The following is a 21,250-nucleotide window of genomic DNA, read 5'->3' as shown; positions in this document are numbered from 1 at the left end:
GGTAGATAGTAGTTACCGAGTTTGACATTTAAAAAGTGCTTAAAAATTTGTTCCTACCTCACTCACTGGGGACGCTGATCAGGTTTTCATACCAAATTTGTCGGTAGCTTTCCTTTTGTTTATAGCAGAAAATAGTGCTACTGCATTGTATACCAGTGATGGTTTAATTGGTAGGTCTCTTATTAGTAATGATACGCAATTGAGAGGAAGTAAATTCCAAATTGTTTGGCCAATAAAGTACAAAAATCATCGAGCGATATGACATAAATGTTCTGATGGTGACTAACTTTCATTGAATCATAATCAAAAATATAATACCTAGAGCTAAAATAAATTTCTTGAATACTGTCTTAATTTGCTACTACTTCTTGCCATATCCAGCTTGACTTTTAAAGTGTAGCAAAATTGCATCGATTTGCTATCATCTTTGTTTATTTTTAGTTAGTGGTTCCATTCCGAGTCCAGCATTCTTAGTTTCAATTTACTTTTTAGAATAATTTTGCCACGTAGATTGTTTGGCATCATGCCTTTGGTTAGTGTTATGATATTAAGGAATTGGGTAAAGTGTAATAAAACTGACAAACATACGGGTTGCGCATATCTTTTCTTTAATACGAGCATTTTACAACAATATTGAAACGAAATCATCATTTTGAGATCTGCTGCCAACATACACTACGGGCGCTCAACAAATAAACATAAATCGCGCACACTAATCTATATAAACAAGTCGCATAAGTACATACAGGCTTCCCGATATAATCTATACATACACTAAAGCTATATCACCACTTGCCACTCTACGTTCCCAGAACGTTCGTCACTCGTTAGCACAACGTCCACAGTCACTTGTTGATCTATTTTGTTCGATTGTTGCACTGTCTGTTAGTCTGTGTCACTAGTAGATCACTTCATACACTGTGGCCTTCTTGTCGCCGGAACCCGTCACTATGTATTTGTCGTCTGACGAGATGTCACAGCTGAGCACCGACGATGATTCCTTTGACTGTAAACAAATTATACACCGATTAATACATTGTTGCGAGGTAATAACAATAATAATAACCACATAAATATTAATTACAATATTTTCTTATTAATAATTGCTACATATATCAATAAAAAATGGTATTCTTGGAGCATTAACCACTTGAGTGCTGCCATATCAAACAACTAGAAATCCTCACAAGGCTTAGACACAAGGCAATGTATTGTGAAATTAAAGTCCTTTAGAATTGGCAAACTCATGCCCTTATGTAAAAAAATATATGTTAAACAATCAATAAACTAATATAACAGTTATTGAAAGTGAGTTTACCTGGAATATACTGGCACCATAAGGCGTGCGCCAGGCGTTGAGCAGGTTGTCCTTGCCGGTGGACACGAACCACTTGCCGCACGAGGCGAAGCGCAGAGACAGCACGCACGACTCGTGTAAGTGCAGCTGGTACTTGTCCGGCTTCACTGCGTGTAGCACCTCCACGTTACTGTTCTCCATGCCCACCGCTAACCACTCGCCTGAAACACATACACATGAGTTAGAGAAAAATTCATCTTTTTGAGGTCTATGAATGTTGGCAGTACAGCAGACCTGATTTCATTTCCGATTCGTAATACATGGAAACGGTTCAAAAATCGTGTCGAATAGCTATATTGTTATGAGTAATGGAAACTTGGGCAATTTAAATATACTTATGCTCAGATGGCTTTTTCTACAAAAAAACTGGTCGACGAAACAGAGTTTAGTGTCTGCAACAACTAGGGAGTAGTTTTTTGGCTTGTCCGATGCTCAATAAGGAATTAAATGTTTATCCTTAAAATCTTAGTAGTATGGTACAGTTTACTCATAACTCAAGAAAGTCTAGAAACTTACCTGTCGGACAATATCCTAATGAGAATATCTGAGAACTGAAATCGTGTTGTTGTAATTGTCTGCCTTCTCTTAAATCCCAGGACCTGCAAGATATAATACAAACATGTTATTTGGTGATACTTTCAACAATCCTACGATAAGTAGGTGTTTGATCTATTTAGATAATTTTGATGTGTTATCATTGTACTTGACGAAAGGAATCAACGCGAACACTTAAATCTCCCTGAGTTGAAGTAGTATTGATAATGTAAACAGTTGTCACAGTTCGCGATACCATTGATTAATCGTGTGTGTCTGAGTGTAACGGATCGTTGGAGTATCTGTTGTTATCTCAGTAAACCTCCTTCATAACCCTCCCCTACTTCAGAAGTCATGTTCTCCAGCTTTATCTTTTGTTTAAATCTTGCGTTTGTTTTTCGAAGCATAAAGTCACATAATATTATAAGCAGGTGTAGATTATGATAGCGTGTCAACAACTTTGCATTTAAACCACAACCGTGGAAAACATCGCTTACATACACGTTAAAAAAATACTTTCAGAAAATATTTTTTTACTTGTTTAGTTCTTTCTAGAAAGTTGTATGAAGGAAAGAAAGGAGACATTCGAAAAATAAAGAGTCAACAGCGTTAAGAAAATTTAGATTGTAGCATGTTTCATTTATGTGTTACACACCTGACAGTGTTATCAAGGCCACCGGTCCACAACTTAGTGCCGTCAGCAGATATGTCGATACAGGACGCGCCGTCCGTGTGTCCCTGGAATTGTCGCACGAGCGTCTGGTTGTGGAGGTCCCACACCGCGATGTTACCGTCCGAACAACAGCTGAAGCACACCTGCAATTCAAAGTACACAAGTTAATTCTCCCGGTTTTTTGCTCATTGGTTAGTGGTCATCCAAGATTTATACTGTGTGTATGGCTTATTAAAGCATGAGCCGGCTAAATATTGCTTTTCCTGATGGTTTACCAACCGGTAGCCGCAATGGCTGTACATCTTAGTTGGGTAAATATAGTTTAACTTAGAAGTTAACTTTTATCTACAAAACTAAGAGCTAAGATAGTTTTATTTGAAAGTACCTTAGAGTCTGGACTGATAGCAAGCGCGTAGCAGGCGGGTGCAGAGGAAGTGAGCTCGGCCTTGATCCTGGGCGTGGGTGACGCGAGGTCCCATATCGATAGGTTCGACGCCTCGCCACCCACGATCAGCGTGCGGCCGTCCGGCAACAATTTCACCGACCTAATGTAGTTGTCTCGTTGCTGAAATCAACAAACGCACATTTTAATCTCTCGTAAATAACAATCATATTACTATATAAGAATATTCTTTATAATGACAAAATTACAAATTATGTTGGAATTTCGGATTTTTCATTTATTGTTTTTTAATTAGGTGTCGTATAGAAAACATTATTTAGTATCTGCTATTAAGTATTTTAATTTTAAAGCAATAAGGAAAATACCAAGAATGAGTCGCCGACAGTTACCCACTCACCAAACAATCCAGTTGACTGACGGGTGCTTTACTAGGCTGGCTGATGTCCCACACCTTGACGCAGCCCTTGCCGCCGGTGTACACGTACTTAGTGGGGGATGACACTGTGACGGCGCACACCACCTCGCCGTGCGCCAGTGCAGAGACTTGCCGCGCGTGACGGGGGATCCCCGGTCCCATCAGCGCGTCAGGGGGAAAGGGCACCGGCTGCATCTGACCCTCCGCCGACACGTGGAATGAATACGCGCTGCAATACAAAAACACATTTAACATTAGCCACCAATAACACAAGCTAGGTTGTCATTCGTGTGAGACTCCTCTTTGTCTACTCAAACTACTGTTTCTACAGATATCGGCTACAAACAAAGAATTGTAATACAAGAAGTTGCTAACTAGGAAGAAACTTACGGCTTGCCACCCGGTATCGGTGCTAGCGCGGCGGGCCCGAGGGGTGGGCGCAGCGGCTCGTAGGCGAGCGCGGCGCGCGCGGAGTAGCCGGCCAGCCCGTACGCGTCGTGCGCGCCGTTGCCGAGGTACGGGTACTGCAGCGCCGGGGGCTTCACGGCGGCCTTCAGCGGCGGCCCCGCGGCCCCCGCGCCGCTCGCACCCGATGTAGGCGTCACAGGCTTCGATATTGGTGTACTAGGTTTCTCGTCAAGCTTTTTCGCTGAAGGCGTCGATGCGTTGCTTGACGTGCCCGATCTGAGTTCAAAATTATGATCAATATGAAAAATGAATAATCATCACGACGGTACATCGACAGTTTAAATCAGTTAGCGAAACTAGTGTATCTATTATTGCAGTAGTTACTTTAGTATACGTTTACAGAGCGATCTCGAAGTTTTTGCGCGAATAACTTAACGCTATCCATCAAGGCGTCTAATCTTATTACTGTTAATGGGCGTAGAGCGAACCTCGGCGTGTATTCGTAATTGATTCAGTGCGGAGGCGGATTAACTTTTGACTTGAACAAGTTGTCTCGCGTCGTTCGATGACCTTACACGGGTAGCAAGTAGTATTCTCACTAGGGCTTCTGTTAAACGGATAGAGCGATTATCACGAATTAACGCACGACCGGTAAGCGGTAAGCGTATTCGATAGAAAACGCCACAGGGCGAGCGGCTTTGTCGTGTTACTACTAATGTACTATTAGTTACATATAATTAGTGTAGAAACGAGCCAGCGCTGGAGCGTATTGATTACAAGTCTTGCATACTAATTTATGGTTAGTGAGTAAGTAATGTTTCAATATTGAATCGACCGTTTAGCTGTAAGTAATGATCTTGTGATGTGATCGTTTACCTGGGGCTGTGTGGCGGGTGTTCTTTCTTAGGCTGAAGTTTGTCGAGACCGTTCTCCCGGGGTGAAGGCGCGCCGTTGTGCGGTGACGTGGGCTCCTCACTCGCATCGTCTACCACTAGTTCCTGTAAATAACAACAATTACATTACACTTTGTCCATAAAAAAAGGCTTCTTCTTTGGCGTTCTTCCCAAGGGGCAAGTTTGATATGATAAAATATTGATATGATTTAAATGTTCTTAGACTCTAACTGGAAATGTGGAGTTCTATGATATAAGCACACTTACATGACCCATGTCTTTTTCTTCCTTCTTTAGTTTCTTGTGATCAGGTTCCGCTGGACTCCGCGTCCTATATTTTTCTCTCTCACCGGGTGAAATAGAATTCCTCTGAAACAATAGAATTACTCAGTAAAAACAAACCGCAAGACTATTTAATATCGCAATGTTGGGTCTGTTAGTTTAACAAATACGAGTAAGTAAACATAATCAAAACGTTTACGGGCGAGCTTACGTACCCACGGCAATCAATCGATCATTGTTCGCAAATAAATCGGCGCGCAGCGAGGCGAGCGCTACAGTCAATATCAATATCAAAACACGCTGAGGCAGAACAAACTGACCGCATGATTAGCTCCGGGAGTGGTCATCGCCCCCTCCGGGGTGGTGGTCGCGCGGCGAGTGGAGGGGAGGGGGGATGTTACCGCAACATTTGGATGAGCGCGCAAATACGAACTAATGAAATAATCATATACGTGACGAACGAGCGGTCCGCGCTCCACTGATTCCGCTCCGTGTTGTTGACACTCCGCACTCCACGTAAACCTCGCCGTACCCAGCGCTACAACTGCGTATTATCAATATTCGGTCGAATGCCCGCATCCAGTTATGTATTAGACAGATGCTATATCAAGTGTTCGTATACATCGCTCAAGTGGTGCAGCTATTCGAGCGCAATGGCCATTTCATAAGTATCAATCACCTATACTACGCTGTGTGTTTTCTCTCTTGCAAATTTGCAGGTTTAAACTACATATTCAACAAAAACGATATTTTCCCCATGTTTTATTTAAAATTTTGTTACGTATTTGTGAGGGGAAGTGCATCCTATCAAGACTAACAAAACAGGGAGAACGGTGGCGGTGCCGTAAGTGTTGTTGAATGGCGAATTCGGCCACTCGGACCTAATCTGTCCTCTTCGGAGAGTCTGGCGGCTCGGCGCGGCGGTGCCTAGAGGGATCTAACGGGGCCTAATTTTATGAGGCACTAAGTTAGAGGAGAGTGGCAAGCGGCTGTTAATTTGCTCGGCACGCGGCGCGCCGCCGTCCTGTCGCCGCCCGCTGTGACTTACTGCCCTCCCGCCACTCACACGCACACAATAACACTCCATGCTTTCTCGACTCACAGATTCACATCTATTATCACACCTCGCTAATATTTACTTTAATTAACACAAGATATATTTTTTCTGGATTCGAAATTATTATATCGTACCACCAGATAAAACTCATTCTACGAACAAGCGTACCCGACTTATTGCGTGGACAGTTATTGAATATCAGAGAGGCTGGATGTCCTCAATAAACTAGTATTATTGATACAAGTCGCGCGGAACAAAATAGAGCAACTAACAGACATAGCGAGTTGAATAAAACCATGTAAAAAGTCCACAAAATAGAAGCAGCCAGTATACACACACACATATGTAGATATAGATACATTTTAGGGTCGAACATTAACGCGTGAGCTCACATAAGGCTTACAGGTGAAGAGGTGCATGCGGAGAGGTCGAGCGTGTACTTGAGGCCCTAATTTTACGATCGCCGATCTCCACAGAGCTCGACATCGAATTTCAAGTGAGGCTATTTGGAGAGAGGGCTACGATGCCGTAATGTGACGTGTCGGATTCGATTGGATGGATTTTATGTTACCCATACGAGTCATTCGCTCGAGGGTACACCGTTTGTGGTTAATCGTTAATTTAATAGATTGAATTTGTGGTCGGCTGACGAATAGTTGGATGTGGTCACGTACCGCGCTGGATTGAAATGAAATTCATGTGAAGGTGTTTAGTTACATTATTGTATAATAATATGTTCATTTCTGTAACACGTAGGTACTCGTATGATAGATTCAGCTAGAATTTAATGAATAGTTTTATCAACACGAATAATATTTTATTTAATGTAGAAGTCTCTAGTAAAATAATTGAAAGCTGTACATAGGCAGTTCGTATAATACTTGCATAGTTAGAGCGACTTAAGTATTGTTAAAGGTAGATAGGTATATTTTATACATAGAAGATTAAGAAACAGAAGAAGATTAAGCTCCTATACGTTTTGCTTTATCTCCTTATTCGGACAAAAACACTCAATAACAAGTAGTCCTTTGCAACCTTTTCTATTTTCAAGAGAAATACGAATAGAGCTAATCTTTACTTTATCCTATTACGCGGGTCAACCTCAAGAAAAAGGCAATTGAGCGGCGGACGAAAGGACGGGAGGAGCGAGACAACAGCGTCGCTAAACAAGTACTAGTCGAAGTAGGAGCTGCGACAACACGACTTATCGGCTAGCAAGCGACGTCGCGTCGCACACATGTGGCAGGGAGCTCGGGGGCGCGGGGCGCGGGGTGCAGGTTCACTTGTGCTGTGACGTAACATATAAAGTGGCAACACACAGGCGCGCTGTTAACGCCGCCCGGGCTTATTGTCTGCGGTCACGCGACGAGCCGTTTAGCCGCGCGCGCCTCGCCGCCGCCGCCCGGTTAACCGGAAGGGGGGCGGTTAACCGGACGCTCTGGGGCGGAAGCGGGGGAAATAGATAAATAGACCGCCCGCCGCTCGGAAATGTACGGATTGAGTTCGGACTATATTTCAGGCATAATAGTTTTGAAAGTTACGTGATTTAAACGCGACATTTTCAGCTTTTATCGAGACTACCAATTTTATACGACTTCGCTTTATGATACCGTCGTCGAAAAGTTTTATTGAACACATTTTATTTTTAAGTTCCAGTATGTTGTCAATTTATAACACACGAGACATCATCATGGCGCTGTACACGTAGCGATAAAATGGCCCATATTGAATAAGCTCATTCATAAGGAGCGAGACGTTATTAAACCGGTCGCTACCGAGAGCTCCGTAAAAACGTAAACGATAATCGCTCCGAAACGAGAATCCGCGCTCGTCGGGAACCTGCGCCACAAAAAAGTTACAAAAAATTAATCGTCAGCGAGCGCATAAACCGCGGGGTGCTGTGCGACTTTAAAATTAACTTTACCGGTTCATTCGTATACATAAATAATGGAGGAATTTCTGAATACACATTAAACTCCTATAAAGAATACATTAGCATAAATTTATGGTAGCGAGTCGGCGTTTCGAGCGCGTTTTTACGTGACTCGTAAAGTTTATAGTCGCGAGTGGAGGATTGCGTTTACTGCGCTCGCTATTGCTTTATGGCCGACCCCAAATAACCAAATTGCCTGGTGCTCGTTGTCGGGCTGACGTGGCCAGCGGCCGCTCCCGCCCCGCGCTCGTGATCTGACCACGGCCGCGCACCCATTATGCCGCCACTCGCGTTACGAGCGCTCCTTGCGGAAACTCCGCCGTACTCAGCGCCACTTACAAATACACTTGGAAACGTGCCCGATACAATTGATGTTCATTACCGCATTGTTTGTTAACCTGCAGTTAACCGAGTTTGTCTTTCGCCGCTTCGTACTAAAAGTTCCTGCGCTAGCCGCTTCATAAAACATCTCCAATAAGCCAGAGCCTACCCTGCAGTCACATTGAGCGTACTTTCTAAAAAATGCTAAAGAATTCATTTAAAATAACACCTTCCACACGCCAATATCACATAATCACACAAATAAATTCCGGGGAAGCCATCGATAAGCAATCTTTCCCCGCCCCCTTGCTCTATTACAGGAGTAATTAGCACAATTAACAGGAGCGGGCTTGAGGGGCGCACGGAGCAGCGCGAGGTGCGCGGGGGAACGATCGCTTTCACGCACGCAAACAAATGTCACGTGGCACGGCGCCTTAATTAAAACGATAATTGAGTTGACTTGCGAAATTCATCCGCCATTTCGACATTCCGAGAGAAATTTCACGGAAACTCCCCTCGAAACTACGAGACCCTTAAGTGTCGACGACTTTAATTTTGTGTTTGCGTCTACTTTGCGGTTTCGAGGCAAATTTTAATACGGTATACGCGGTTTCGCTTTGTAAAATTACTTAAATAAATTACCTGGAATCGAGTTTCGTCGCCATGCTAAATGACAACTCGTTTGGAAAATTGGCGTCAACAAAAATAAGAACATCCCGAGTAGAATAAGATTACACAAAAAAATTGTTAATTACTTAAAAAAACAGCCCATAACACGGGAGTAAAATGGTTATCTTATTACTTTCTCTTGCGACACATATTACACCATGTTTTTTAGAGAAACTGCAGCCAGACAGACTTGATATTTTATGTTATTTAATGTCCTTCCTGTCATTAATCACATAAAATACAATTAATATCTATCGTGGGTACCTATCCTATTATGTGCTTCAATACTGCCGCATTTCCTAATACTCTGGCTATAAAAAATTCGTTCCGCTTTAACGAACGATTCGATTTGATAGCGTGATTAAAGCAGTAAAAATTAATTTGAAATATGAATAAAAACAAAATAACGACAGATATACCTAATAATACTTCCCGCATGCTGTAACTAGTAGCCCTAAGGTCCCAGTGTTATGTGCCACAAACAAGAATACGAATGTAGAGAAAAACAAAACGACTTTTATAGATCAGTTATTGAACTTGACAGGGGAAGAATATAATTTGACTTTAAGTTTTAGTTATTTTTTAAACTAAAACCATAGTTATTTGTCGAGTGAGCGCATACAAGTTAAGTCGTATGGACAATGGTTAGCATTTCTTGTGATCAACACGAGTGGAGTGGAGTGGCGTGGAGTGGAGGGGCCGCAGCCGCGCGGTTATTTAAATGAGAGCTCCCTAGCCACCCGTCAATAAAACATTAAACACGTAACAAGTTTATGCGCAGCGACAACCCTAGCGGATTCCGCCACTTCGTTAATCCGGGGCGGGGGCAGCCCTAAATTAGGGTCGAGACAAGCCGTAATCCCCCGCTCGGCGCGACGGGGGATTTATATTGTTATTGCTCCGCGTCCGGAATTATACGAGGGTTGAGGGACTAATGAAAGGGGAAATTTAATTCCTAATGATTCTCGTCTTAGTCCGTAACGAGGAAACTCGAAAAAGGGCTGCGACCCGCGCACTTTTTATGATTAATCGTTTTAAGCGAACCGAAGATTATTCGATCCAATTCTCTTTGTTTGTTTGCTGGTGTTTAATATGTTTGTTTTTATTCGGAACGAAACCATGTCGATGTGTTTGTCGAGTCAGAAGTTAACGACCAAATTGGATTACAAATTTATTCATGAAACATTTTCGATGCTCGTACACGGGCGGTGAGCGCTGGAAGCATATGTAAATGTGTGATAAGCACGAAGGGGAGCCCGCACTGGCACGGAGGCTGGCGCCGGGCGCTGAGCGTGCGCCGCGACACCGACTTGTCACCGCAACACCTTCTCAGCCGCACGCCTTGTTCTACACGCCGCGCCGCCATACCTGATTTACACACTTTATCTATGTCCACACAATGCACACTAGTCTATTACCTACTTCTATAAACGATACGGCAAGACACAATAGTGAGTTTAGGACGAACGCCGTCTTGCTTACGTTTTATGATACCAGTTACATAGCCCTTAGAAAGCCTCATTCATCAGAATAAATTGGAACATAGCCTCGATGAAATACAATGACTTTAAAATGAGGTGTCAACCATTAGCTGGTGTGCTGGTGCAGTGGCACAGTAGCGCGGCGGGCGGCGGGCGCCCTTCCGCTCATTACGCGCAGACTAATTGAGATAAATTATGAAGACGTGCACCGAACCGCGAGCTATCGCACCACCACCTACCTGCTAATTACATGCAGCGATTTCAATTAACCCGCCGCTCTAGCGTGTTTTTTACTTTAACAAATGCGAGCACGTTTGTTTTTATTAACTTTATCCGCTATTGAGCATCGTCTGAGGCGATTAAATCACAATTAACACACGTAATAGCGTGTTGTAAACATGTTATAGTATTATGGATGCAATTAGATTTTAGTGGTTATAGGGTATCGTAAAAACGGAAGAAACGAATGCAATAAATAAAGTGTAGGATATAGTAGGCAGTAGCGTGTATAGTGTGTAGGGGCAGGCAGCGCCACACACGTCGCTGTCGGTGTCGTGTGAGCTCGTGGTGGCTGGTGGGGGCTCATAGTGGCGCGACCACAACAGAGGAGCGTGTGTGGTGACCGCAGTCAGCGGCGCGCTGCCTCGTCAGCTCTGCGGTTACACGACACTCATGGACTGCGCGCGACACACCGTGCGCCTTTGTTATCACTACCATTCAGTAGGCACAGTGCACATTTATATGCCGTATCATTCATTCAATATTATTAATATTTTAAACTCAAGCGCTAGAGCAAATACTACTAATCTAAGTCAAAACTTTTTGATGAACCTTAAACAATCTTAATGTTGCGATTGTATTGATTTATTTACAGTAACTGATCTGGTTATTACGTCAGGTGGAAGTAGATCACGTCAAACATATTCAAACAGATGCATGTTATGTTTAGTTATTTATCACCTAATACGAAATATATGTTTACTAATGCATATTGATTCTACCGGCTGTCATACGCAATACACCAATTAAAATAATTGGAAACTTTATCTAAAATTGTTTGTTTCAAGATGTCATACGTATCGGTAGTATAGTTTAAAAATATTGATATTAAATTGTGTTATGAGATCGTGCACCGACAGGCGGGCCAGGTATTGTTATGAGGAGGGAGAGTAGTCGGGGGCAGGCGCGATTCGATCAAGCTTGCATAAATCGATGCGATACGCTCGGATCGTGAACAAAGCCGCAAGCCCGCTTCGAGACGAGGATAGGTACCTTCACCCTACACGATACGGCTACACATCAACTGAGCGAATGTCGAACATCTAATATTGTGAGAACTATTCTGACACACTTATCATGTTTACTACAAGTTACTTGGACTTTCAGACCCTATCAGGTATGTAAAAACATAGTTTTCAATACTCACGCAGGTACAGGCTCATAAATATCTAGGCAACATTATGCAAGAAAAATGACGAAGTAAAAAAAAACAGAACAGTTTGTTATGCATATCTAAAGTTGAATAGGATAATGCCTCAAAAGAAACTAGTCGTGATAAACGATACTTATAAGTCTCATAACACGTTCATGCGTTTTACAAGCGTTGTCATAATTAATTCTGCACGCTACATTATAAATTCAGTTGAGAGACATAGAGGGGCTGACTGCTCGACACGACAGATAATCCGTGTGGAATAATGTGGATGCACCGACATAATCTATGTGTTATTCCCTATCAAGAGACGGCGACTGTAAGAAGATTAACTACAGCGTCGCAGCGTTCGAGACATTAGCCCGGATTCAGAGCGCATTTGGCTGAACAGAAGCCATGTACAGGATTACTGAATGATTCTGTGCCTTGCCAAATATTAAAACAATGTGTTCCAAATCGAATCGTCAAGTGGATTATGTGTACGGGTATTGGGGAAGCGTGTGTCCCTTGTAATAACGCAATTTTGTCGAGACTGTTAAAAATTATTATTAAATTTATACATTGTAGTTTAGTAGGAACAAAATAACTAAATTCCCTAGCATAAGGCGCACTGTGGTTGGTCCTGGTCCTGTCAGACTACCTGCGGCTCTGGCTCAGTGATGCTACAATCTTACATTGATACGATCAACTACCTCGTAACTGCTCTTTAACCTGTTCCTTATCCGATCGCTTCTTCACAAAGTAACTGCCTCAAAATACCAAACTTAACATTGGACTAAACTTTAAGTAAGTTTCTACCTCACCGATGGTTTGAGCAATGAGCCAAATATTCATGTTATACTTAAAACAATACATTTAACTAAAAACCGCTCAACGTGTAACATTTCCATATAATGTTTAAGTTAACTTGTTCACAATAACGTTCAAGTGAATGAACCATAATAAAGTTACCGCAAAGTAGAAAGCAGTATAAATTACGCTAAACACCGCCTTTAGTAGCGTTAAGTTTTATTTTTCAATAAACAAGTCAGAATAACCGTAGATAGAGCGTTGTATAAAAGTAAAAAATAAAAGTCGCGACTACCGCGCAATCTGTTTCACTTTAGGGCGTCTTAATAATTACAAGTGGCCATTCTTTCCAATTAAGAAAAGTCTCGAGCTATAAATTGTGAGGGCTGTCGCGGGCGCGAAGCGAGCGAGCGCCTGTTACACAGCGCGTAAACATGCCGCCAGGGCTGCCACCCACCGGTTCTAAAGAAAAATCTCCCATTTTTGTTTTAACGGTTTAATAAAGTACTCGGTCCTCGGCCGTATTTATGTAAGTCATTTATACTCGCCGGTTCTACCTTAATTAAAGGAGCGCACCTTTAAAACGCAACGACCCCAGCATATCGAAGAACAAACGCAAATTTATTCTGACCGGAGTTTTTTTTTTCGGTATCTATTAAATAAAGAAGTCGAGGAGAATGCTAAACAAGGTTGAGCGGCCCTCGCCCTGCGAGTTTTCCACTTGAAGTGGTGTGCGGGTGCTAGGGTGACGCCTGGGTGGGGGTGGGGGGTGTGTTATTCAGAGTGGCTTAGATAAGGTAAGGAGGATGAAGAGGCGAGATGCGCGGCGTAATGAACCGGCTCCAAGCAGTTTTTGTGTGGTTCGGGCGCCCAAATTGAATATTAGGCGCGATTTGAGAGCGAATGAGCGGGCGGCGGAAATAAATCCGCGGTTATTATGTTACTCAAATGAGATTGTGGAAGGGCTCGCTCTGTTAGGCTTACAGCGGCTGCTCAATTTCGCGTCGGTGTAAATTGCCAGTCGTAAACTTTGTTATTCTGCGGGAATTTAAGCACCTTTCTAGAAAGTAATTTATGTATAACTGAATAATTATACGGTTCGACCGCTAGGTGATAATTGCTAGTAAGTAGGGGAGAATGGGCACCTATTGCTATAAAGTAATTAAACTAAGCCCACGCTGAGGCAATTCCATAAACTAAAACATGTAATTCTTTCATCGATATATGCCATCTCCGGTATCATGGATGTTATCATAAAACGGAGTTCGGAGCGCAATGATATCGAAATGAAAAGTTTCCCTACACTGTAATGTAAACATGAGTCCGATGTATCGGAAAATCAAATATACGGCGTGCGATGTTTGCAAATAAACAACACGCCGGCTGCAACTGTGTAGCACCTTCGTGATTCGCAATAAAAACATTCCGTGGACAAACGGGCGCGGCTCGGTCGCCGAGTGTAACCTGACGCCCCCGAGCCGCGCCGTGCCGCACCGCGCCGCGCCGTGCCGCACCAAGACGCGCTCGGTTTATGTAAACTTTATTACGGAGTGCAGTTCTCCCTGCTCCCCCGACTCCCTCGTTTCAAATTGTAAGGCGCGTCCGTGCATTACTCAGCTCGCCGCGTGTTTGCACAGATCGACGGTTCCGTGAGCGGACTGCCAACACTGCGCCCGCCGCCGTATCGGGGTCACACTGCAAGATAAACTCTTCACGTGCTGTCGTCGAGTTATAAACTCGCTCACCTCACCGAAGTTTACCAACAAACTTGTTAAAGTATGCTCTACCAGTTGATGTACGGTAATGTGATCGCTACGTGACTGATTATGTTTTTCTTAACTTGACGGAATAATTTGGAATGTTTGGACATTTAACATCTGCTATTGCTTTCATGTTGTTCGATGCAATAATGTTGGTACACATTTTGGTTGAAAAAGATGAGATAAATTTAACCAACACTACTTGTAAAAAAATTGTACCTGCGACATTGTTATAAAACATAATTTTTTTACTTAGGTAGGCAAGTACAAAATGTTTTGAATCGAATAAATTTCGTTTTGTTTTTCTAGCAATAACCGAAAAAATTGCCTCACTTAAAATGAACGCTGTAAAATTTCGAAATTTCATTCTTTACAAAAATATACCAAAACAAGCAGTTCTTTCATCAAAAATCACAAACACCAACAACGAACACCGAATTTAAACAAAAGCAACTAACGAGGAGACATTGTCAAAAGTGAATAATTGTTGCGCGAAGTAGGTTAGTGCAACAAAGACGATGTTATAAAGTAGGTGCGGCGGTATCGATTCGCATGCATTTCGCTTGCAGAGAGCGGTGGCGGCGGCATCTGTGCGGTGCGCCGCTGCGTTCAGGCGAGCACGGCCCCCACCACCCACCACGTACCACGCTACCACGATAGCCGACATTCGCAACACCTCGCCAACGACGCACTCGCCACCGAGCTCACTTCATCGCAGGGTTGACTCGACATCAATGCACTTATTTTACACCCCGAATATAAATTATATTGTGTAACGCACTCCTATGAAATGTCGAATAACTACTTTTCAACGCGTCAGACCGTGGAAAAATTTATTCATACAATAAACATTAATACCGATTACCGACTGTCACGTTAAAAGTATAATATATAAACTTTGTATGCACCAGGCGCTTAAGTTAATATCGGATGTCTCGACTACGTGACTAGATTTTACGATTAAACATGCATGTATTACAATGTTACTTTTAATGCAAATCGATGGGATGTGTCGTGCCCATTGTTAATTCATGTCCATCGTTTTCTAAGGTACCCGTTATAAAGATATTTTATTTTTAAGTGAGTAATAAAATACGAATCTGTGAAATAAGCATACACGTGTAGAACATAAGCAATTGAACGTGTGAACGTTGAAGTTGTAACAGTGATAAGTATGTTGGCACCCCTGAGGCGCGGGGTGTGCCACTTGCACCACCCACTTGTTTCAGTCAGGGCCGTGTTATGAAATCAACGTGTTCGAGCGCAACACTCCTCTCCACGTTCGCATTCCCAAATGGAAAAGGCAGTACGTACGCTTGTTGGGGAATTTTTCAAAGCAAAATTCTGCCGTTGGAATTTTAACAACCCGAGCGAAATTGGAAAAAGTTATTCTATACTCACATGTCTCTCCTCTGCTGAACTGATACCTGCAACCAAGTGGGACACATGTCACAGTGTTCGACATATATGATACACATTTATATTGTCACTAGTAGTCACTACTACACATATACAATCACTATACATAAGTCATGTTTTCAATTTGAATATGGTAATGGTTTTGTTGTTGTTAGTAGCAGGGATAGGGTTATAGTAAACTCTTTTAAGAGACTTGTTGCATACAACAATATATTTTTACTGATTTGTAAGTGTGGCTGATAATAAAGAGGTACTACTGGTTTTGTTAGATGGAAGCAATCATCATGTTGTATGCATGAGTGTGTGTGATGGTCGGATGGTTGGATGGTGAAGGATGGCGGCGGATCAGGCGAGGAGCGGTGTAAAGTGGTCGATGAATATTGCACAGGCTGTCGGCGCGCTCACGTCTGCTCGCGTCACTCCCACGACAACTGACACCCTAATGCCATTACGTACACGATATATCTATACAATACACATTGTCTATTTACTTCAATTCAAATACTATAAACCTATTTTAGGAACTTCAAAATGTTCACTTAGAAATACTGAACGGCTATGGAAACGGCGTTTTACTCGATTGTCTTTATTTATTTAAATATTATAAGAAACTTCCTGCATAAAACAGTAATTATTTTCAAAATAAGTAGGTACCTATAATAATAAGAAAACTAACTATGAGCAGCGTTATGTATATAGGGTAATATCTATTTACTTGAGAAGTCAATCTACCTAGTTAGTAAGCCCGGTACTCGTTGCACATGGCTTTATATAATATTGTACAAATTAGTCTCACGGCGTTTATATTAAACCTGGGTATATTAGTGTCTGTTCACGATTGCAACGATATACTGTAAGTAACACGTTGTTACTCAGGAACAGAATAAGTTATACTAGTTAATGTGCAAGCGAATTAATGTTTTATATTTTCTCTGCATTAGTAAGTATTATAACTATTCCATAGAGAGCTTAAATTATTTTTTTTCTTTTTTGATGCCAATTTGGTGTGAAGTTTCGAGTATTACAACTTATAATTAATCAAGAAACCACCAAAAATAACTTTCTGTTAAATTACTAGTCTAGTTGTTACGACTAATAACGGTGTGTCATTAATAAACATGACTGTTGAGTGACTGATTACAAACTCATACGTAAATATAATCATTTATTTTTATGTTATCAATCATAGTAAAACAAAACAGCCGCTGGCCTTTTCGCTATGCACGACATTGACTCTATATTTCGTTAATTTTATGCGCATAATCTAGTTTCGCCATCACCATCCGAATACATAGATACAGTTTAATCAAAACAGCAAATCCCTCGTACATTACGTATGTATGTATGTGCCTTAGTTACTGAGTATTGCATACATCAAAGGCATTATCTGCGCCGGCTGATTCGTCTCAAGTTTGTGAGCAATTGCAGCCAATCCCATTACTATTCACGTGCTCTACATATGTACATATTGTACGTACATAGAATGGCAGACGCCGGTCGTATTAGCACTGCATGTATTGCCACAATTAATTTAAACGCAATAGCCTCAATTATTGGCCGGCTATTCCTCCCCTACATCGGCCCGCTGCGCATGAACGCTTTGTGCACATCGCTTCAAAACAATGCAATCACGTCATAACAGACAAATTAGTGGTTTAATTTATGTTTTTAATTCATACATGAATTATTATCGTTCTATCATATCTAAGCCGGGCGTTATTCGGTTTAATGCAACATACGTATGTAATTTGGTTAGAGCGCGGCTTACGTGCGGGTCCGCGACCGCACACACTCAAGTCAACCGCAAAATTACGTTACTAATTGACTAAAACACGCGACGCTCACACCAGCAAGGAATAATTAATTGAGCTCGGGCAAGGTGCGGGGCTAGGTGTGGGAGCAGAGGGGGCCATCTGCGCGGTAACTCTTACATCAGTACACCGATAATGGCACAAATTAGCCGGGGAAGTGGCAGGCGGCGGCTCGGGGGTGGCCCGGGGGGCGCTAAGCCGGAACATCCCGGAGCGCAGATTACCGCTTGCTTTTGTAATTAACCGGAGCGACGGGCGGCTTCCAAATCCATTTCTGTGTTACATTTTCATTTGTGGCGCGCTCGTCCCCGCGCCGCGCCGGGATTACTCGCGCTACCGTGAAAACTGGATACGCTGAAACGCTCCCCGTTGTTTGATACGAATAATACTCAACGACGCCGGCGAATTATAAATCGACTATTCGTTTGATGTATGCATTTGAGTAACACGAAAAATATTTTCCACCAATCTGTTCCACGTCTCTGTTTACATATTCTATACAAACACACGCGTAGCTAGGTACCAGTTCGGAGAATTGACTTATTCATACTCTCAAAGTAATATCGAGCGAGCCGTAGCCGTCAGCGATCCGAAAACACGCAAACAGTGAGTTCAAAAAGCCACTCGAAGATGGTAAATATTGAAACAGAAGTGGGATCGGAGACGTCTGCCGCGGCGGGGGCTGCGGCCCGGGGCGCGGGCGGAGGGGAACACAGCCGGTGCGGGGAGGTACTAATAGTCTCCAGTGGCACACGGCAAACAAGACGAATACACAAATACGCGACATCATCTTAAAATATTCATCTTTGTATCGAACGGTTAGTTAAACAAAACGTTAGTCAGGATTCTAACTTTTCACCGCTTTTACTTGGGAACTTTTAACATATCCAGTATCCAATATCATACTTTTTTTAATGTGTTGTTTATATTATGTGTCAGTTAGTGACTTAGTGTAAGCAGTTGTGCAGGTGTCATTATGACTCACCATTTCCTTTATCGTCTGGTCGGTGAAGGTCAGGTGGTTTGGCGAGGACTGAAAGAGGATGGTGCGGTACGCCCAGACCGAGCAGGCCAGCCGGGGGCAGCGCGCCCTGTCCTAGCAGCGGCAGCGGCGGCGCTCCGTGCGCCGGTAAATGTGCCGCATGCATCTGTTGTAGTAGCCGCGGCAAGTCCGGCCTTTGTTGCTGAAACAATACAAAAAAAATAAGTTTTGTAAAATGGGTACATACATTTTGAACTAAAATCTAAACAAAATAAAATGAAAATGTATAGCTGTGTAAAAACGAATAATATAATACACTCTAGTTGAGAGTGTCAACAGTCAAAGTGGATTGATGTGTCACCGCAGACCTCCGTGCATTTTTAAAACCGAAGCCGAGCCAAATTAAAAAGTCCTCTACGGGACCCCCTCTGTGCCGCGATATTTTAAATTTTAAATGAGAGCTTCACCGGCGGCGGCGACTGAGCCAAATTGATTACTCCTTCTCCATTATTCCCCTTTTTTCCAGTTTTCCTGTTTTCCCGCACTTCCCGTTCTATCTCGTCTCGCGTAACGTTATTATTCGTATACTCTGCGGAGAGCTCACGTTTTAACCGAGCCGGGGAGTGTGTTATACGTCACTTATTACAATGTCCATTCTCTATATTATGAAAAGTTTCACTGATTGTAATTGTAGTATAAATAGAGTGTTTTCCACGTCCGCTACCGCTTGTACTCCGTCGCTGTTCGTTTATAACTTGTACAAAACGAGCAAGCTTTTTCCGCTCGGGCGGGCAGGTTCTTTTTTTAACCGCCGAAAATTAATTGGATTTTCGCCGAGGGTGGAACATATTTTTTATTGGCCGCTCACGGCTGTGATTTATTGTGTGTCAAAAGGTGGCGAGCGCCACTTAGTTGGGAGTGCTTTTTTACAAAAGGGGATTGTTGAAATTCAAATTATTTTCATTTGGCCATTTACATGTCTGGTATTAGTATAGTTAAATAAATAGGTTCGGCCTGAGATATCACTTTATACTAATTGGAAACATTTTCGTAGACTAAAGATATATTTTTTCTTTAAACAAGCTTTTCATATTTTACATTAAACATCTCTTTATCCCTTAATATGTAGCTAATGGTCTACGGATAACCGCATCAATTACCCGCCTATTAATTAACAACACCAAATAAAATACCACAACACACCGAAGCGGCGGCGTAAACATTTTTGTTAATGTAATAATTAAAACATGATTAATGGGAAGTGTTTATACGATTGTTACCTTTTTGCTGTAGCTTTGGTTATTATACATTGTAGAAGGAGAAGACATGTAGTGCGGACACGTGGAGTTTTATATTGTGCGGTAGAAGTTTTAATTAGGTATTCGTCCCCCGTCAGTGGGAGACATACCTGTACAAACATTTCGCTGGAGCTAACTGTTCCCTCGTTACGGTGCGGTGACGTGATCCCGCAGCTATCGCTATCGAGTGCTCGGCTCGCACGCCTCACACCGCGCGCCACCCGCGCCCCTCCGCGCCCCCGCCCGCCCTACACGGTACACCCCACGCGCCTGTTATGAATGACAATAACGTGGCGTCATATCTCACCGCGATTTTTTCCATCGTACATATTTAGACGTGATTAAATAGCGTCGATACGGCCTCCCCGGGATTAAAACTCGTTCCCCTAACGACTTTTCCATCCATTTACTTATCTCCCGGCGAACTTTGGTGTTTATATTATCGACCGAATTTAAGTTTGATTAAGTTTCCCCCGGGAGACAAGGGGAGAGCAGATTTTTTTGTCTATCTTGCCATTTGGGGTTTAATGATATTCAAAAGAAAAAATAATTATGAGTAACATATTTTATAGATAGATTTTGTGTTCAGTACCATCTTATTCAAATATACTGCTTCAATTAAAAGTGCTTGACCACAAAAATTGTGTTAAGAATTGTAATTATTATAGCCTTAACCACCACGTTACGTGTCACCAAAACCTTGTGCCACCTGAGACAACGATAAAGCAAAATATTGCTCAGAGCAATGTATTGAAGACTAATACAAAAACGTAAGGAACATAATGTAGACGATATTTGAGGTGGGTATACGATACGTGTTCGTATATAGTGTAATTCTGCGTGTGTTGGTATGTGCGGGGCGGCAGACGTGGGCTGTCTCCAAAGCTTTTGTCATGAGAAAAATGCTTCGGCGCGTTCGGGTTTTCACGGCACATTTACCACGCTGTATACGCCCGGGATTATTCTTCATTTATAAATGGATAGCGCACGCCAACCGCACAGATTTCCACGCATAAATATCTCAACAGACTTTAACAAGTATTATATTTGTTTAAGTATACTAACTTTTTCATATACATTTAAATGCGTTAAAAAGCATCGAATCTTGGAGTTAAATTTAGTCACGATTCCAATCGTTTTAAAAATATTTTTTAGACATTTTACAATGATATTTTAAATTAAGAAATCATTAGAACACATTTTTATTTGTTACGTAGTAGTTAAGAAATGAGATCAACCGCATATTATAAATGCATTAGTGTAATCTAAAAGATAATTAGTTTGTAGCAGGCGCATTTAAAAATAATTACTGTTTACACAATTATCTATGGTA

The 21,250-nt window shown here is 42.2% G+C and overlaps 1 protein-coding gene across 2 annotated transcripts in view; it reads right to left on the bottom strand.

Moving 5' to 3' along the window:
• Window positions 1-585: 585 nt before the first annotated feature.
• The window catches only part of LOC142978706 (protein groucho-like), a 52,748-nt gene continuing 32,083 nt past the window's right edge, over window positions 586-21,250 (bottom strand). The window contains exons 6-16 of one of the 2 annotated variants that reach the window (XM_076123238.1): window positions 18,623-18,821; window positions 15,809-15,834; window positions 4,951-5,052; window positions 4,667-4,788; window positions 3,773-4,066; window positions 3,365-3,611; window positions 2,950-3,129; window positions 2,547-2,707; window positions 1,874-1,956; window positions 1,319-1,518; window positions 586-1,006 (exon numbers count right to left, since the gene is read on the bottom strand). In XM_076123238.1, the coding sequence (XP_075979353.1) occupies window positions 899-1,006; window positions 1,319-1,518; window positions 1,874-1,956; window positions 2,547-2,707; window positions 2,950-3,129; window positions 3,365-3,611; window positions 3,773-4,066; window positions 4,667-4,788; window positions 4,951-5,052; window positions 15,809-15,834; window positions 18,623-18,821 (1,722 nt within the window). In that variant the 3' untranslated portion in view covers window positions 586-898. The remainder of the gene's footprint in view (window positions 1,007-1,318; window positions 1,519-1,873; window positions 1,957-2,546; window positions 2,708-2,949; window positions 3,130-3,364; window positions 3,612-3,772; window positions 4,067-4,666; window positions 4,789-4,950; window positions 5,053-15,808; window positions 15,835-18,622; window positions 18,822-21,250) is intronic. The other variant, XM_076123239.1, reaches the window with a different exon arrangement.

This window comes from Anticarsia gemmatalis, chromosome 15 (genome assembly GCF_050436995.1).
Source record: "Anticarsia gemmatalis isolate Benzon Research Colony breed Stoneville strain chromosome 15, ilAntGemm2 primary, whole genome shotgun sequence".
Classification (NCBI taxonomy): Eukaryota; Metazoa; Arthropoda; class Insecta; order Lepidoptera; family Erebidae; genus Anticarsia; species Anticarsia gemmatalis.
Note: the sequence above shows the minus strand (reverse complement) of the source record. Positions and strands in the feature narration are given on the sequence as shown.